General features: G+C 39.2%; 1 protein-coding gene across 2 annotated transcripts in view; it reads left to right on the top strand.

Annotated features, from left to right (window-relative positions):
- The window catches only part of arhgap45b (Rho GTPase activating protein 45b), a 32,139-nt gene that overhangs the window by 12,665 nt on the left and 3,697 nt on the right, over window positions 1-15,777 (top strand). For both annotated transcript variants that reach the window (XM_066647613.1, XM_066647612.1), the window contains exons 4-21: window positions 1,489-1,573; window positions 2,498-2,570; window positions 4,047-4,113; window positions 4,219-4,353; window positions 6,130-6,191; window positions 6,286-6,396; window positions 6,672-6,752; window positions 6,870-7,037; window positions 7,361-7,498; window positions 8,096-8,286; window positions 8,725-8,834; window positions 9,194-9,292; window positions 9,376-9,477; window positions 11,413-11,576; window positions 12,052-12,240; window positions 12,340-12,477; window positions 14,227-14,465; window positions 14,727-14,964. In XM_066647613.1, coding sequence (XP_066503710.1) covers window positions 1,489-1,573; window positions 2,498-2,570; window positions 4,047-4,113; window positions 4,219-4,353; window positions 6,130-6,191; window positions 6,286-6,396; window positions 6,672-6,752; window positions 6,870-7,037; window positions 7,361-7,498; window positions 8,096-8,286; window positions 8,725-8,834; window positions 9,194-9,292; window positions 9,376-9,477; window positions 11,413-11,576; window positions 12,052-12,240; window positions 12,340-12,477; window positions 14,227-14,465; window positions 14,727-14,964 — 2,390 coding nt within the window. The remainder of the gene's footprint in view (window positions 1-1,488; window positions 1,574-2,497; window positions 2,571-4,046; window positions 4,114-4,218; window positions 4,354-6,129; window positions 6,192-6,285; window positions 6,397-6,671; window positions 6,753-6,869; window positions 7,038-7,360; window positions 7,499-8,095; window positions 8,287-8,724; window positions 8,835-9,193; window positions 9,293-9,375; window positions 9,478-11,412; window positions 11,577-12,051; window positions 12,241-12,339; window positions 12,478-14,226; window positions 14,466-14,726; window positions 14,965-15,777) is intronic.

Below are 15,777 nucleotides of genomic sequence, written 5' to 3'. Positions count from 1 at the left end.
CTCAGTCCAGCAGTGAGACTGAGGGTTTTAAAAACTCCAGCGGCCTTCCGTGTCTGATCCACCCGTACCAGCACAACACACAATATCACATTACCACCTAGTGATGAGCAGTAGAACGACAGCAATATGTATTGCGATAGATAACATTAAAATGTTTGATAGAATGTTCAATATTTTTAGTCAAAAGCAACACTGAGTAAGACTCAGGTATTCTCCCTATTATATGTCAGTGCAGTATGGTGATTTTGTTGCAGTCACACAGCTCCAGGGACCTGGAGATTGTGGGTTTGATTCCCGTTCCGGGTGAGTGTCTGTGAGGAGTTTGATGTGTTCTCCCCGTGTCCGCGTGGGTTTCCTCCTTGTGCTCTGGTTTCTTCCCACAGTCCAAAAAACACACGTTGGTAGGTGGATTGGGGACTCAAAAGTGTCCGTAGGTGTGAGTGTGTGTGTTGCCCTGTGAAGGACTGGTGCCCCCTCCAGGGTTAGGTTAATGATTCCAGGTAGGCTCTGGACCTACCGCGACCCTGAACTGGATAAGCGCTTACAGATAATGAATGAATTAAATGAATTTTAAGATAAAAATACTACCTAGTATTGTAAAGCTGATTAAAGCACACAATGAATACAGAGTGCTTGGCTTTATGAATAAACCTAAAGCACACTCCCGAATAGGTTCTTATTAGAGCCCTTCATAAAAGACCATGCTACAGTGGCAAACAGTCACCTGTGGTGTTCTGTTGTTTTTTGAACAGTGTTGGGTGAGAAAGTGCAAATTGTGAATAATAAGGAATGGTGAGCTCGTAAGTTGGGCGTTTTTTGTTGGTCCATTCACGTCTAAGAGTGGGAATATGGTGCTACACACTGATTTGTGGCGAATTAAGTATGGAATACTGATGTGTTTGTCACCACTGGAGCTTAAGTCTGTTAGCAAATTTAGTGGTTTATTAATTCATTCCTTGTCTGAATCCGCTTATCTAATTCAGGGCAGCGGTGGGTCCGGGGCCTACCCGGAATCACTGGGCGCAAGGCGGGAACACACCCTGAAGGGGGCAGCACTCCTTCGCAGGGTGACATACACTCACATCTATGGACACTTTTGAGTAGTCAATACACCTACCAACGTGTGTTTTTGGACCGTGGGAGGAAACTGAACACACAGAGGAAACCCACGCGGACACGGGGAGAACACACCACATTACTCACAGACAGTCACCTGGAGCGTGACACAAACCCACAACCTCCAGGACCCTGGAACTGAGTGACTGTAACACTACCTGCTGCACCCCCCCGTTAGCGATTTATGACCTATAAAAACATTACACCTGATATACATGGAGGCCATTATGCAGTGCTACATTCGAAACAATATCATTTAAATTTGCCACCTGGTCTTTGCACTATGTTAAAATGTTTTTTCCCTTCTCCTGTAAAGGAGCTGAAGCAAGCAATGATAATATTATTCTCAGGTGTTGCTTTGTTTAATCTTAGGATTCCACTATGAAGTCTGCAACGAATCTGAAAAAAAGGACTTTGAGAAAGCCATCGAAACCATAGCAGTTGCTTTCAGCAGCAAGTAAGTGATAATACTGTCATGCAATGTGTGACGGGCCACATGCTTTCTGCTTGTTTTGTAAAATCAGAAAATTTGCAGAAGAGCTATCCCTGTTTTTGTGCTGTGAAAAAGAAAAACACATACAGCCACACTGTTGTTACATCTTGAAAGAGCAACCAAACACAAGTTAAAGGTGTCACTAAATAACAGTGTGCTTTTCAGCTGTTTAATACAGACATGTGACATAGTTAATAATAACGTAAGTCATATGTGTTGAAAGATGTTAATTACAAAAAAACGATAGTAGACTTTGTAGCTTCAGTTTCCATAACAGGAAGCAGATTTGTGGCTTTTGTTTGGCAATTGGCCCTCAACCAAGAAATCAGACTTTTTTTTCCATTTGAGCTGATTACTATCATCAGATGTGCGCATTGAATTGTTCATGCTGTAAACAACCAGCTTTTTCACAACATATTAATATAAGAAAGATACTCAATCTTTTAAAGTTTTAGAAAGCTAGTATTATTACTTTTCCTTTTTTACCATTTAAATGGCCCTGTATTACAGGAGTATTTTGGCATGTCTTCGGGTGTGTGTGTTTTTTTTTTTCTTGAAGAAATTTCTTTAACTGTTAAAATAAATTAAAATATTTTTAGAAATATGGTGTAAAAATTGTTTAATATTATACAATTTTATATATAATAGTGAATATCCATTAGACTTCCTGCATTATATATTATGGTTAATTTTCAAAATGTACTTTTTTTTACCAACTCCACACAAACCATGTTGTAGATAAGCTTCTATTCATTTTGCTTTTATAACAAGTGATTCATGCTATGTTTGAATAAGACTCAATAAACTTATTGGGAGTGGAGAGCAAAAAAATTGAACACTTAAAGGAACTTTTATGTTATTTGTCTTTATTTTACACTTTATTTTCAGTGTATCAGAGCTGTTGATGGGGGAGGTCGACAGCAGCACTCTCTTATCTGTACTACCCACAGAAAAGAGTAGGGTAAGTGTGTGTGATTGTGCGTGTCTTAGCACACTCAAATGTAGTGTCCTTTCACTACTGAGAGGGCAAACTCTTCACTTCCTGTGCATTTTGCAACTTTCAGTCAAGCTTGCCTCATAATGCCAGCAAACTCTCCTGGGGCTCAACATGATCAGAAAGCAAAAAGACACAAGATTATGGGGCTTTTTAATTTACAGATTAGTGTGGTATACAACCCTAGTATTAGAGTGTGGAGGAGTGGAACTGCCTTCCTTGAAGGGACGGAGCACCTTTGCCTACTTTGAAATTTGATGCTGGAAGAGTGGCTTTTTAAAAGCATTTTAGTAAACAGTATTTAATATGTGGCGCATATGGTCAGATTTGAAGAACAGTATGACTGCAGGCCCATAGTGTCATTGTCTGAGTGAGTTTTGAATACAAACATGAATGAAATTATGTGTACATCTTTTAATCATATATTGAACTGAAAACAGCCCTGTGAAGGACTGGCGTCCCCTCCAGGGTGTATTCCCGCCTTGCGCCCGATGATTCCAGGTAGGCTCTGTACCCCCCCGCGACCCTAAATTGGATAAGCGGTTACAGATAATGGATGGATGGATGGATGAACTGAAAACAGTACAAAGACAACATTTAAAAGTTGAAGTTGAGAATATTTATGCATTTATTTATTCATTCATTCATACAAATATGTGCCCATTTTTAAATTGTTGCCAGCAACACATTCCATAAAGTTGGAAAAAAACAACAGAGGACTGGTAAAATTGTGTAGTGCTACAAAAAACGAATTAGGTAAATTGCAACAGGTCAGTGTTATGATTGGGTTTAAAAACAGCATCTCAGATTGTCTGTGTCTTTTAGAAGACATTATTGACTGGCTATGGTGGCACTGCATTACAAAAAGACAAGCTTCCGTAGTGGAAATCAGTTCACTGACTCAAATTCCACTGACTTAAGTCCAATGAATCAAAAATAGAAATTATTTTTGGAAATCATAGATGACACAGGTCAAATTTACATCTTGTACATGATATGAACAAAAATGTTAACACAATATCTGATTGGCTCTTTAAGAGCCAGTGCAGGAGCATGTCTGGAACGTGTTGCATGTACATTATGAGCCTTCCTTGAGGGTTGCGGGTTTAATCCATTTAAGTGAAACCAAAACATATGCAAAATGTTTTCCTTTGCATTATTGATTAAGTGCCAATCCCAATACACAGTCCTATCATGTTATCACCAGAGCCAAGTTTAATACATTAAATGTATCCATGATTTCCACAAATAACATTAAAGTCAGCAAATGAACAGTAATTGTACATTAAAATATGCAGAACTTGGATCTTTATGTATTTTTTTTACTCATTCTTTCACAGCTACAAGTGTGTCTTAACCAACCAGATCAGTTTTATGAAAAAAGTTCAACACTAGTGACTTAAACTGCACAGTTTTTATTATTATGTTTGTTTATATTGGCAGTCTATGGAGAATCTATATAAATCCTCAGGACACGAAGCCTCACAAACACTGAGCGACTCTGAATTTGGTAATATATTCTTCTCTGTCATGAATTTCTTCGTATGCAGTAAGATTTAAGGTGACAGTTTAAACTGCATTTATATTTTGCTCTTGTGTATGTGTGTGTGTACAGTGATGAGTGCAGAGGAGGTGGACATCCTTTTGCAGCGTAGTGAAGGGGGAGTGGACTCTGCTCTGTCTTACGCCAAGACCATATCCAAATACATGAAGGACCTGATTAGCTACGTGGAAAAAAGGATCTCGCTTGGTAACTACAAAGTGCTTTGTAGTATATTGCTATCTGTTGATTACAACTTGGGCGGCATGGTGACACAACAGGTAGTGTCACTGTCACACAGTTTCACCATTCTGGTGACTGTCTATGAGGAGTTTGGTGTGTTCTCCTTCGGTTTCCTCCCAGGGACCAAAAACACACGTAGATTGGCGACTCAAAAGTGTCCATAGGTGTGAACGTGTGAGTGTGTGTCACACTGCGAAGGATTGACGCCCCCTCCAGGGTGTGTTCCCGTCTTGCACCCAGTCATTCTGGGTAGGCTCCGGAACCACCACGGCCCTGAATTGGATAAGCAGATACAAACAACAAATGAATGAATGATTACATCTTCACCTATACAGAGTCTTCGAAGTAAAGCGTGGAACAATAGTGGTGAACTGTCAATTTGGTGAAAGAAATGCAATATCTTGAAAGACCTTGACATATATGCGTACATATTCATATTATGTAAGCTCAAAGTTATACACATTTACATTATACACAAATTTTGATTTATAGTGAATTCGAATTTGACCAACGGGTTTCTTCTGGCTGTAACACTGGGCTACAGAATGGTTCAATATTTTCCTGAATGTTTGTTAAAAATGCCATGTCCAAATTTATTCTTATCTCTTGAATCTGTCACAATTATTTGAGGAAAAACACCATTCCAAATAATCCTGGAAATTTTTATCATGTTCTAGTGCATTCTAATAAACTATAATCGAAAACAGCTGATACTGTAGTTTGCAAATCAGTTACTACTCATTTGCATGTTAGGGCTGGAACCTAAAGCATTGTAAGGACATTTCATATTCAAGTGCTTTCAAGTGCCATTTGCAGCAGTGCAAATTACAAGGAGTTCCACACAGTGAAATGATTGAAGGGGAGGGATAGGCAATTCTGTTATGAATATCTCAAGGCAATTCACTCCAGCAGACACTTCAACAAGCTAGTCTCAGTATATGTGGACCAAGTATGGCTAAATTTTCCAACTCTGTGGTCAGATGTAACCAAAATGGAGCTATTAGTCACAGGAACGTGCCTTCTGATTGCTGAAGGAAATGAGAAGATTTCACCCTCAAGAGCACCCCCCCTGTGGTCAAGCATATTCGTGGGAATGTAATGGTTTGGATGTGTTTTTGGCAAATGGGTCGGGCAGCCTGATTAAAAAAAATAGCATTTACATCAAGAATCCGGTTTAAAATTGCTGGCAGTTTGCAAAAAGCTTGTCAAAAGTTATAAGAACTTTTGATTGCTGTGATGACAAATAAAAGCATTGCCAATGATTACATAAAATGTAAAAACAAACTTAGAAATAGTTAATATTTGTATACGTTTATATCTATAACCAATTCTTGAAAAGCAACCTTGAAACCAAAATGTCACTGGTTTGGAGTAGGGAAAGTGAAGGTATAGCACTTTCTCCTCGCTAAACAATTTAGGTGCCTTCTGAGCAACTGCTCTATGGGTGTCGCAATGGCTGCTTGCCCCCAGTGTGTGTTTGTGTGTGTTAGTGTTTACTGCCACTTATGGGTTAAATGCAAGGTACATATTTTGTTGTATTTCTGTGCAATGAGAGTACAAGCATGTTTACATTTTTTTACGTTTCCAGCCAGAAAAAAAAATATCATTCAAATAAAAATTCAAAATCATTTAAAATAAAATTTACAGAGTGTATACAGGAACAAGTGCTTAATCAGCAATAGAATATTCTGATGCTGATGAGGTATCAGATATTATATAAGCTGACAATTGTTTTTATTACAGAGGTAGAGTTTTCCAAGGGCCTTCAGAGATTGTACCAGGCTTGTAAACAGACCATTACACAGGTGAGTTATAAACTTGACTCTAGTTTGTAATCAACTCTCATTTGATTATTTTTATGATTCGTCCATTTTTCTTTCTTCTTCTCTTCCTCTGCAGCCACACATGCCTTTTTTCTCCATCTACTCTCTGGCTCTGGAGCAGGACCTGGAGCAGAGTGCTGGGGTTCAGCAAGCTTCAAACACCCTACTCAGCCAGACTTTCATACAGGTAAACTACTCCATCACCTTGGTCATCATTCTCAGTAGCATCTTCCATAAGGTTGCGTTCACCTGGCAGAGCAGATTTAACAAAAAATGGAAAATTTTAATGGAATGTAGCAGTGACTTCATGTCTATTACCAGTGCCACAGTTATTTGTTTGCATGTTCAGATAAAATAATTTTTCCCAAGATTTTCTTTGCTGATTTTTCTAAATGACAGGTATTATGACACTGGGGCTTCCTTAAGGTTTATTGATGGTTCTGTCTGTAACTATCCCCACAGCCTTTGACACATCGTAAGCAGGAGCATGAGAAGAAACGAAAAGAGATAAAGGAAATGTGGCTCAAAGCTAAGAGAAAACTGGTGAGTTTCACATTGATGTCTGAGCAGTTTCAGAGTACACTATAGCCAAACTTTGTATTTAACCTGGTATAAAGTCATTGCGTGTTTTTACTGATAATGATGGTAATGTGTTCGCAGATGGAGTCTGAGGCTAACTTAAAGAGGGCTAAGCAAGTCTACAACACTCGCTGTGAGGAGTACGAGAAGGCCAAATCAGCAGCTAGTAGAGCAGAGGAAGAGGGCAGCAGCTCCACTACAAAAGCACTGGATAAGAAGAAACGCTTGGAGGAAGAGGCACGCAATAAGGTCGGTTCTCTGTCTACAAATCCCAGTTACACAAGAATCGGAATGAATGCACGTGGTCATAAATGTAAACGATTTTCATGTGCTTATAGCGTGCAAATAATTAGTAGGTATTTGGGAATCTGTCAAAAAGTATATGTTTTGTTAATAATTTTCAGGTTATAACCAACAAATGTACAAAGAAATATTTCCAATGTTTTTACTGGTTTATAATTAAAAGAAAAAGGGATGTAAAGCAGTGTTAAATATATATATAAATATATATAAAAAATGATCAATGATCTCTCATTCTTTCCCTGTGTCTAATGTCTCTGTCTCTTTTTCAGGCTGAGGAAGCAGAGGCTACATACCGCACATGTATTGCAGATGCCACCACAGAGCACCAGGAACTGGAGCACACCAAGGTTACTGTGCTGAGACAGATCCAGGAGGTCATCAAGCAGAGTGACCAGATGCTCCGTTCTGTGAGTGTCTCACACAAATAAATAAAAAAATGCATGCTACACATCATTTAGACCCGCACCATATGTTGTAGTGAATCAATTCCAAGCCTGAATGCACGTCTTTTACCAGTAGTTTGAAAAAAGTCCTCTCCTTGTTAGTCTTTATTAAGCTGAAATACACAAAAAAGCGTAGACTGCTAAAATACCTTGAAATTTCCAGTTTGCTATGTGTTACCTTTCAACAGCTTTAATAGTGAGCAGTGATATTTATGAACCATGTGGTGGTTCAGGCAAAGATAAAGTTACAATTTATAGAATAAACATACAAGTATTTACAGAGGTAACACCATTGGCTCACATGTGAGAGACCTGGGTTCGATACCAGGTCTGGGCAACCAATCTGTGCTACGCAAATAAGAGTCCTTGGGCAAGATTCCTAACACTGCATGTAATACCAGTAACCTAAGTTGCTCTGGATAAGAGCGTCTGCCAAAATGCCTTAAATATAAATGCAAGTATTTGATTGCTATAATATGGTGGTAAAATAGCTTAATAATCTTTTAAGACTACTATAATAAGAAGTGGCTATTTAAAAGAAAATGCTTATGCTTTTTCCAGGCTACTATTTCCTATTATCAGACCATGCATATGCAGACAGTGGCCCTACCCGTGCACTATCAGACACTGTGTGAGAGCAGTAAACTGTATGATCCTGGACAGCAGTACGCCACCCACGTCAAAGACCTGCAGATGAGCGAGGAGCCAGAAGTACATTATAATTTTGAGCCCTATTCATCCATCAGCAGCCAGTATGTTTTACACAAAATCTTTTTTATATATTAGAATGTGAATTTCATTTTCATTTGAGATATTAGAGTGAACATAATCAATGTGCTAATGATAAATTATTAACATCACACCTTTAACACATTTTCTTAGTTAGACCCTTCACAATTTCAAGCAACAAGTCTGACTTTAGCTTTCTCATTCATTTTTTAATTCATTGACTGTAACCACTGGTATGTTTATTATAGAATAGTGAAATGTATTGCTATTTTACATGAAAACATTATTTAGGGTTATATTTGATGTGGTTAATTGAGCAGTTAATAAATTGTTTTAATCATTAAACTTTCCCCCAAAAACTATGCAAAACCATTATCAAACCCTTACTAATCTAATTTAGGGCTCACTACTGTTTGTACTTACTTGTAAAGTATGGGTTGACTGTGTGATTGTAATTGTAGGCAGGCAGCCAGACTGCGCAGTGACAGTTCCAACACAGATGCCCACAACAGCACTGAAGCACCAGTCACTGAAGATCCAGCCTCCACACAGAAAGATGAACAAAGAAAGGGTATGTAGACATTTTTTCCCTGGTAGTGTATAAGTGGATTAAGTCAGACCTAAGATGAGGTGTTGGAAATGTTTGTATGCATTGTGTGTCTAGACGTCTATAATGTATTAAAATCCCTGATGAACACTATTGTAACACTTTACAATAAGGGCACATCATTCATGGTTGTTTCCATCATTACTCAATGATTAATTGTAACTTAATCATGTTACCAACTTGTTAAAGAAATTAGATTCAATCACCAAACCTCTGTTCAGATTTAAAACAAAATTTGAAGCCTTTGGCTGTTTCATATGATTCAGAATTTTATCATGAGATACGATATGTGGTATAATTATTGATATTGGTCACTCCCACAGCACGAGGACACATGACCCACAAATCATGGGGCTCCACTGTGAGCGACACAGACAGTGTGTGTGGGGGCAGTGGACTGGGCTCCCCCACCACCAGCACAGGTATATTGCGTTGAATCAAGTTTAATACGTAAATAGTTACCCCCTTTGCTGCAAGACTGATTTCTCTTTTCATGATGTTGCAGGTGACATCAGTAAAATGGCTCGAACTGCGTCAACGGGAACGATGTCGTCAAATGAGGATGTAGATGAGAAGGATGGAAACATGACTTCTTTTGAAGCGCCCAGTAAGTCTAGATTTTAAATCATTTACAGTGTGTTATTCAGACATGTATTCCAGACAATTTCCTAAACCCTGAGTAAGTGTAAGCCTGAAGTAAACAGGATTGTTATGCTGAAGCACTATTAGCTCTTCATTATAGTCCACAATTACCCTGAAACCCAGAGAGAAGGAAAATTTCGGCAGAAATCTTGCAAAACATTACTTCATTCATCCTCTCTTCAGTACGGTGCAGTCGTCCTGTCCCCTTTGCAGAAAGGCACCCCCAAAGTATGATGTTTCCACCCCCATGCTTCACGGTTGAGACGGTGTTTTTGGAGTTGTACTCCAAGCTCTGTTTTGGTCTCTTCTGACCACATCATCTTCTCCCATGCCTCCTCTGGATCATACAGATGGCAAATGGCAAACTTTGAACGGGCCTGAACATTTGCTGGCATGAGCAGGGGACCCAGGATTTTAAATCATGACAGCGTAGTGTGTTACTAACGGACATATTTGAGTCTGAGGTGGCAGCTCTCTTCAGGTCATTGACCACGTCCTCCCATGTAGTTCAGGGCTGATTCTTGACCTTTCTCAGAATCATCCTTACCCCATGAGGTGAGATCTTGCATGGAGCCCCAGACTGAGGAAGACTGACAGTCATCTTATGTTTCTTCCATTTACTAATAATTGCACCAACAGTTGTTGCCTTCTCACTAGGCTGCTTGCCTATTGTCCTGTAGCCCATCCAAGCCTTGTGCAGGTCTACAGTTTTGTCTCTGGAGTCCTTAGACAACTCTTTGGTCTTGGGTATGGTGAAGAGGTTGGAGTGTGATTGAATGAGTGTGTGGACAGGTGTAATTAATACAGGTAGTTAGTGCAGAATAGGAGGGCTTCTTAAAGAAAAACTAACAGATCTGTGAGAGCCAGAATTCTTGCTGGTTGGTAGGTGATCAAATACTTATTTCATGCAATAAAATGCAAATTAATTTTTTAAAAAATCATGCAATGTGATTGCAACGGTGTCTCTCACAGTTGAACTGTACCTATGATAAAAATTACAGACCTCTCCATTCTTTGTAGGTGGGAAAACTTGCAAAATCGGTAGTGTCAAATGTTTATTTTCCTCACTGCTCATATACTATGTAAAACATGCCAATAAAAGCAGTATTCACTATTTAAAAGCATGAGTATTTTGCAATTCAAGCAATTTAGGACAGTTTCTGTTTCCATATGTGGCAGAGGACACGAAAAACCCTTAAGGTCTGAATTTAACAGACATGCTAAATAAATAAACCAATCAATCAATCAATCAATCAATAAAAATAATGATGCAGACCCTTAATCTAAGAGAGTTAGATACTAATGTACTTACTTACTTACTTACTTTATGGCTCCCAAAGGAAATTTGGCAGGCAGTAGCAAAAATACAGACAAAGCACAGCTTAAACTTTATATAAAAAGTGTGTGTGTGTGTGTGTTGTATGACTATAAATAAATTTGCATAAAATACAAATGCCTCATAACTATAGGAATATATAAAAATGGAATACATGAAGATAGAAATGTGTAAAAAATTGCTTAAATGTCAATACATTGTATTCTGAAATTAAAGAATGCTTTGGCATTACACATCTTGGATTGTTTGATTTTCTAGAAAAAAATAGCCATATTTCTTTGGAGAAACCTTTGTCCTATTTTTATGTTCCTTTCTGTGAGGGGGTCTTGTGCATGCTGCATTGAAAACCTCCATTTAAATGATGCTACGATTGTGTAACTTTAAATATAGTTGCTAAACAAGCGAGATTGGCACAGAATACTGTCCCATTTGTGGGGCAAGTGGTGGAACGTGCATAAGCCAGATGGATAGCAAAAATATGTGGCCTTTTGTATTCTAACTACTTCTTGTCTTGTTTCATTTCCTGTATGATCTGACATCTCATTCTAACCTTTTTCCTTTCAGACATGAATGGTATTGAGCCTGAGATCGTAGTGCCCACTGGACCATTTCGCAACATCGGTCTGTCCAAAGCTGCGCAGACTCACAAACTGCGGAAACTGCGCTCTCCTGCCAAGTGCCGTCAGTGTGATAGCTATGTGTACTTCCAGGGGGCTGAGTGTGAGGAGGTGAGGCCACTTTGAAGCTCTGCTTCTAAGGGTGTGGCTTGCTACAATGATTTAGCAACAACTCCCAGGCAGTAAATGTACTTCATTTGTGTTATTGTTCACAAAAAATGCATAATTCTAAACAATATTGTAATATAGATAATACAATAGATAAAGATGATCACATTTCAAGTCCTGGATACCAAACATAAGTGTACAATACGGAATAAAAAATAAATAAGTGAGACCTTGGCAAGAGTAACAAAGCTATTTCAATATATAAAATATAAAATGTCTATTACCAATTAAATACACCTCAAATATATCGTAAAATTGAAAAGCTATATTACTAGTAGTTAATGGATTGATTAATTTTTTATTACATTTTATTGTTCCATTATGAAGCATTACTTTATCTGACAGTGAATAATACTGTATTTTTGTGTAACTTGACAAAGGGGAAGGTGTCTTACTTGTTTCTCTTGACCCGCTCCAGTGTTTCCTGGCCTGCCATAAGCGCTGCTTAGAAACTCTGGCTATTCAATGTGGTCATAAGAAACTGCAGGGCCGGCTCCAGCTGTTTGGGCAGGAATTCTCCCAGGTGTCCAAAAACAGCTCTGACGGCATCCCCTTCATCATCAAGAAGTGCATCTGTGAGATAGAGAGGAGAGCCCTGAGGATGAAGGTAAGTGATAAAGCTGGAAGCCAGTAGGTGCACCTTATCTACGGAAATGATCCCCTGCTGAACGTGCCTCTCTTCCTCTCTTCCTTCTTCTGACCTTAGGGCATCTACCGGGTGAACGGGGTGAAGACAAGGGTGGAAAAGCTTTGTCAGGCCTTTGAGAATGGCAAAGAGCTGGTGGAGCTGTCCCAGTCCTCTCCACATGACATCAGCAACGTACTCAAACTCTATCTGAGACAAGTATGCCTTATTTGCCAAACGTGCTTTACTGACAGATATGATTGTCTGTGATTAGTACATTTGGGCAAATTCTGACTTTAAACAGCTGGAATCAGAATCCATCCATCCATTATCTGTAACCGCTTATCCAATTTAGGGTCGCGGGGGGTCCAGAGCCTACCTGGAATCATCGGGCGCAAGGCGGGAATACGCCCTGGAGGGGACGCCAGTCCTTCACAGGGCAACACAGACACACACACATTCACACCTACGGACACTTTCAAGTCGCCAATCCACCTGCAACGTGTGTTTTTGGACTGTGGGAGGAAACCGGAGCACCCGGAGGAAACCCACGTGGACACGGGGAGAACACACCAACTCCTCACAGACAGTCACCCGGAGCTGGAATCGAACCCACAACCTCCAGGCCCCTGGAGCTGTGTGACTGCGACACTACCTGCTGCACCACCGTGCCGCCCTGGAATCAGAATCTTTAATTGTAATTTCAACACAAAAAGTAAGCAAATTTGTGTTTGGTTGATTATTTCTTTGTTGTAACAATGCTTGTTGGCAATAAATCTTATACCATTGGAAAGCCTGTTAATTTTCCTTTTAAATAGTGCCACATTTGTAAGGAACATTCATTTGTGGGATGAGCCGTAGAGCTGAGTATGTGAATTCCGCCCATGAAAAATTTGCCAAATCCTCTCTGCCATTGCCAAACAGCTTATTTTGTGTGATGGTGTGGGGTGGCATCTCCCTCACTGGAAAATCAAGGCTTGTCATCATTGGAGGCAGTCTCAAACAGAGAGATATCGAGATGAAATTCTGTAACCAGTGACAATCCCATAACTCCACAGTCTCTGACCAAACTCTATCCTCCAAGATGACAACACTCGCCCCCACAGAGTGGTGTTTATCAGAGACTACCTACAGAATTTGGGAGTGGAGAGGATGGAATGGCCTGCCTGCAGTCGTGACCTCAACCCCATTGAACACTTGTGGGATCAGCTTGGGTGTGCTGTTCATGCCATGTTGTGTTGCTGCTCAGCCATGTTGTGTTGGCCTTGTTGTTTCTTCAAACTTCAATCATCCAGTCCACCAAATGTGTTAATGGCAGAGAGGATTTGACAAATTTTTCATGGGCGCAACTTACATACTCAGCTCTACTGCTTACAAATGTGGCACCATTCAAAAGGGAAATGAACAGGCTTTCCAATGGTATAAGATTTATTGGCAAGAAGCATTGTTAAAACAAAAATAATGTAACAAACACAAATTTCCTTACTTTCTGTGCTATATTTATATACAAGTACACAGTAAAAACGAAATTACGTTCCCCCAGGACCAGAGTGCACAACCTATTTGCAAAATGATTATAACTGAATTCTGTAGTAATACATAGAAATCATTTCAATTTATTCATTTTTTATTACCTAACATATACCATCCAATATTTTTTATGTTTCTGACATACTGGACTAAAAGTACTACGCTAAGGACAGTAAAGGCATTTGAAACTTGGGAATATCTGATATTGGTTGTTATAGGTAGCAGTATGTTATGCAGTGTCACAAATCATGTAATCGATCCTACTTGATATCATATTACAAAACGTGTTTATATCATGTGTGCCTCATATCCCCTTTACAGAAATTATAGTGGATATTTAATATGTTTTATAATCACCTAGATCTGAAGCAAAGAGAAAAGTTGATGATACAAACACTGCTCACTACCACAGTCAAATGTTTTGTTTTTTTCATCTAGCTTCCAGAGCCCATAATGCCCTTCCGCCTTTACAGCAGTCTCATGGGCCTGGCTAAGGAGAGCCTAGCCCTAGTGGGGCCTGAGGGGGCTGAAGCTGGGAAAGGGCCAGACCTGGTGGATCTGGGTTTGGAAACAGACCCTGAGCTCATGGTCATAGTGCACAGACTGAAGGAGCTTCTCATAGATCTCCCCAAAGTTAACATCACCACGCTACGCTACATAATACGCCACCTACGCAGGTAAACAAGACCACTTCCTCTGGGTCACTAACACGCCACAGGCATTCATACAAACCTGCTGGCTTTTGGTTTGCATATACAATATACATATTGGTTTTTGGTTTTGTATATTGGCCATTTGTTTCATTTTATTGCAGTAATATGTCATTTTAAAAATGTACATTTACAAAGATTTTATAGATAAAATTGAAGTATATATAAACAAAGTGTTACATTATTATGTGACATAACCTTTAAATCATTGTTTATATCTCACTGTAGAATTGCAGAACTAGAAGAAGACAATAAGATGAGCCCCAGTAACTTGGGTATTGTGTTTGGGCCCTCACTGATGCGGCCTCGGCCCTCTGGTGCCACAGTATCCCTCTCGTCTTTGGTGGATTACCCTTACCAAGCTCGCATTGTGGAGTCCCTCATTGTGTTTTACCCCACTATCTTTCCATCCGACTCACACAGCACAGGCAGCACCAGTATAGTCCACACCCCATCTCTACAACAGGTGTGTTTGATTGTGTGTGCATACATGTATGCAGTGATGCTCAGTGCCCAAATGAACTGACAACAGAGATTTAATGTAATGTTATTAGTTTATTTTTTAATGCCCAAGTACAAAACAAAGGCTACGTTCACACAGCAGGTAAAAGTGGCCCAAATCTGATTTTTTTTTCTGCTGTTCACACTGTATGTATAATATGACCTATATCTGGCATCAGTCTGAACAGACCATGCACCTGAACTGACCCGCATGCGCAAAGGACGATACTTTAGGCGCTGACCAGAAGGAAATATCAATCTGTTTCATACAAAGCACTTTCATTTTTGAAATGAAGGAATAGAACCGGGTTGTGCAGCGCTGTATCACAAAACCTCCTTTTTCTTTTTTCCATATGAGCTCTATGTTAAGAACAGAGTATTAATTAAAGACTGTAGAGAATGTTAAAATGTGAAAGGATGTTCCTTTCACTCCAAGCACAAATTTCCTGGGTCTCTCACGAACAAGAGGTCTCCAAATAGAAGCAGATGAGTGCTGACATAATTTAATAGTTTATTAATAGTTTAATATCTCCATGATCCATATTTATACTGTTTCTTACGGAAAAAAAACAATATAAAACTGATATAGAACTACTAAAAACTAACCTTTTATCCTGTATGTTTTATGAAGATTACTTTATACAAATTTCCACGAGTTTTATTTTCTCATAAATGAGTGACAGGAACCTGGATTAAGAAGTTTCACATATTTTTCATTTCCCAATATTTTTTACAAAACATAAATGCTTTTACTTGGCCATTTCCACATCCTAAACAC

This window comes from Hoplias malabaricus, chromosome 16 (genome assembly GCF_029633855.1).
Source record: "Hoplias malabaricus isolate fHopMal1 chromosome 16, fHopMal1.hap1, whole genome shotgun sequence".
In the NCBI taxonomy this organism is placed as follows: Eukaryota; Metazoa; Chordata; class Actinopteri; order Characiformes; family Erythrinidae; genus Hoplias; species Hoplias malabaricus.
This window is presented reverse-complemented; position numbering and strand designations above follow the sequence as displayed.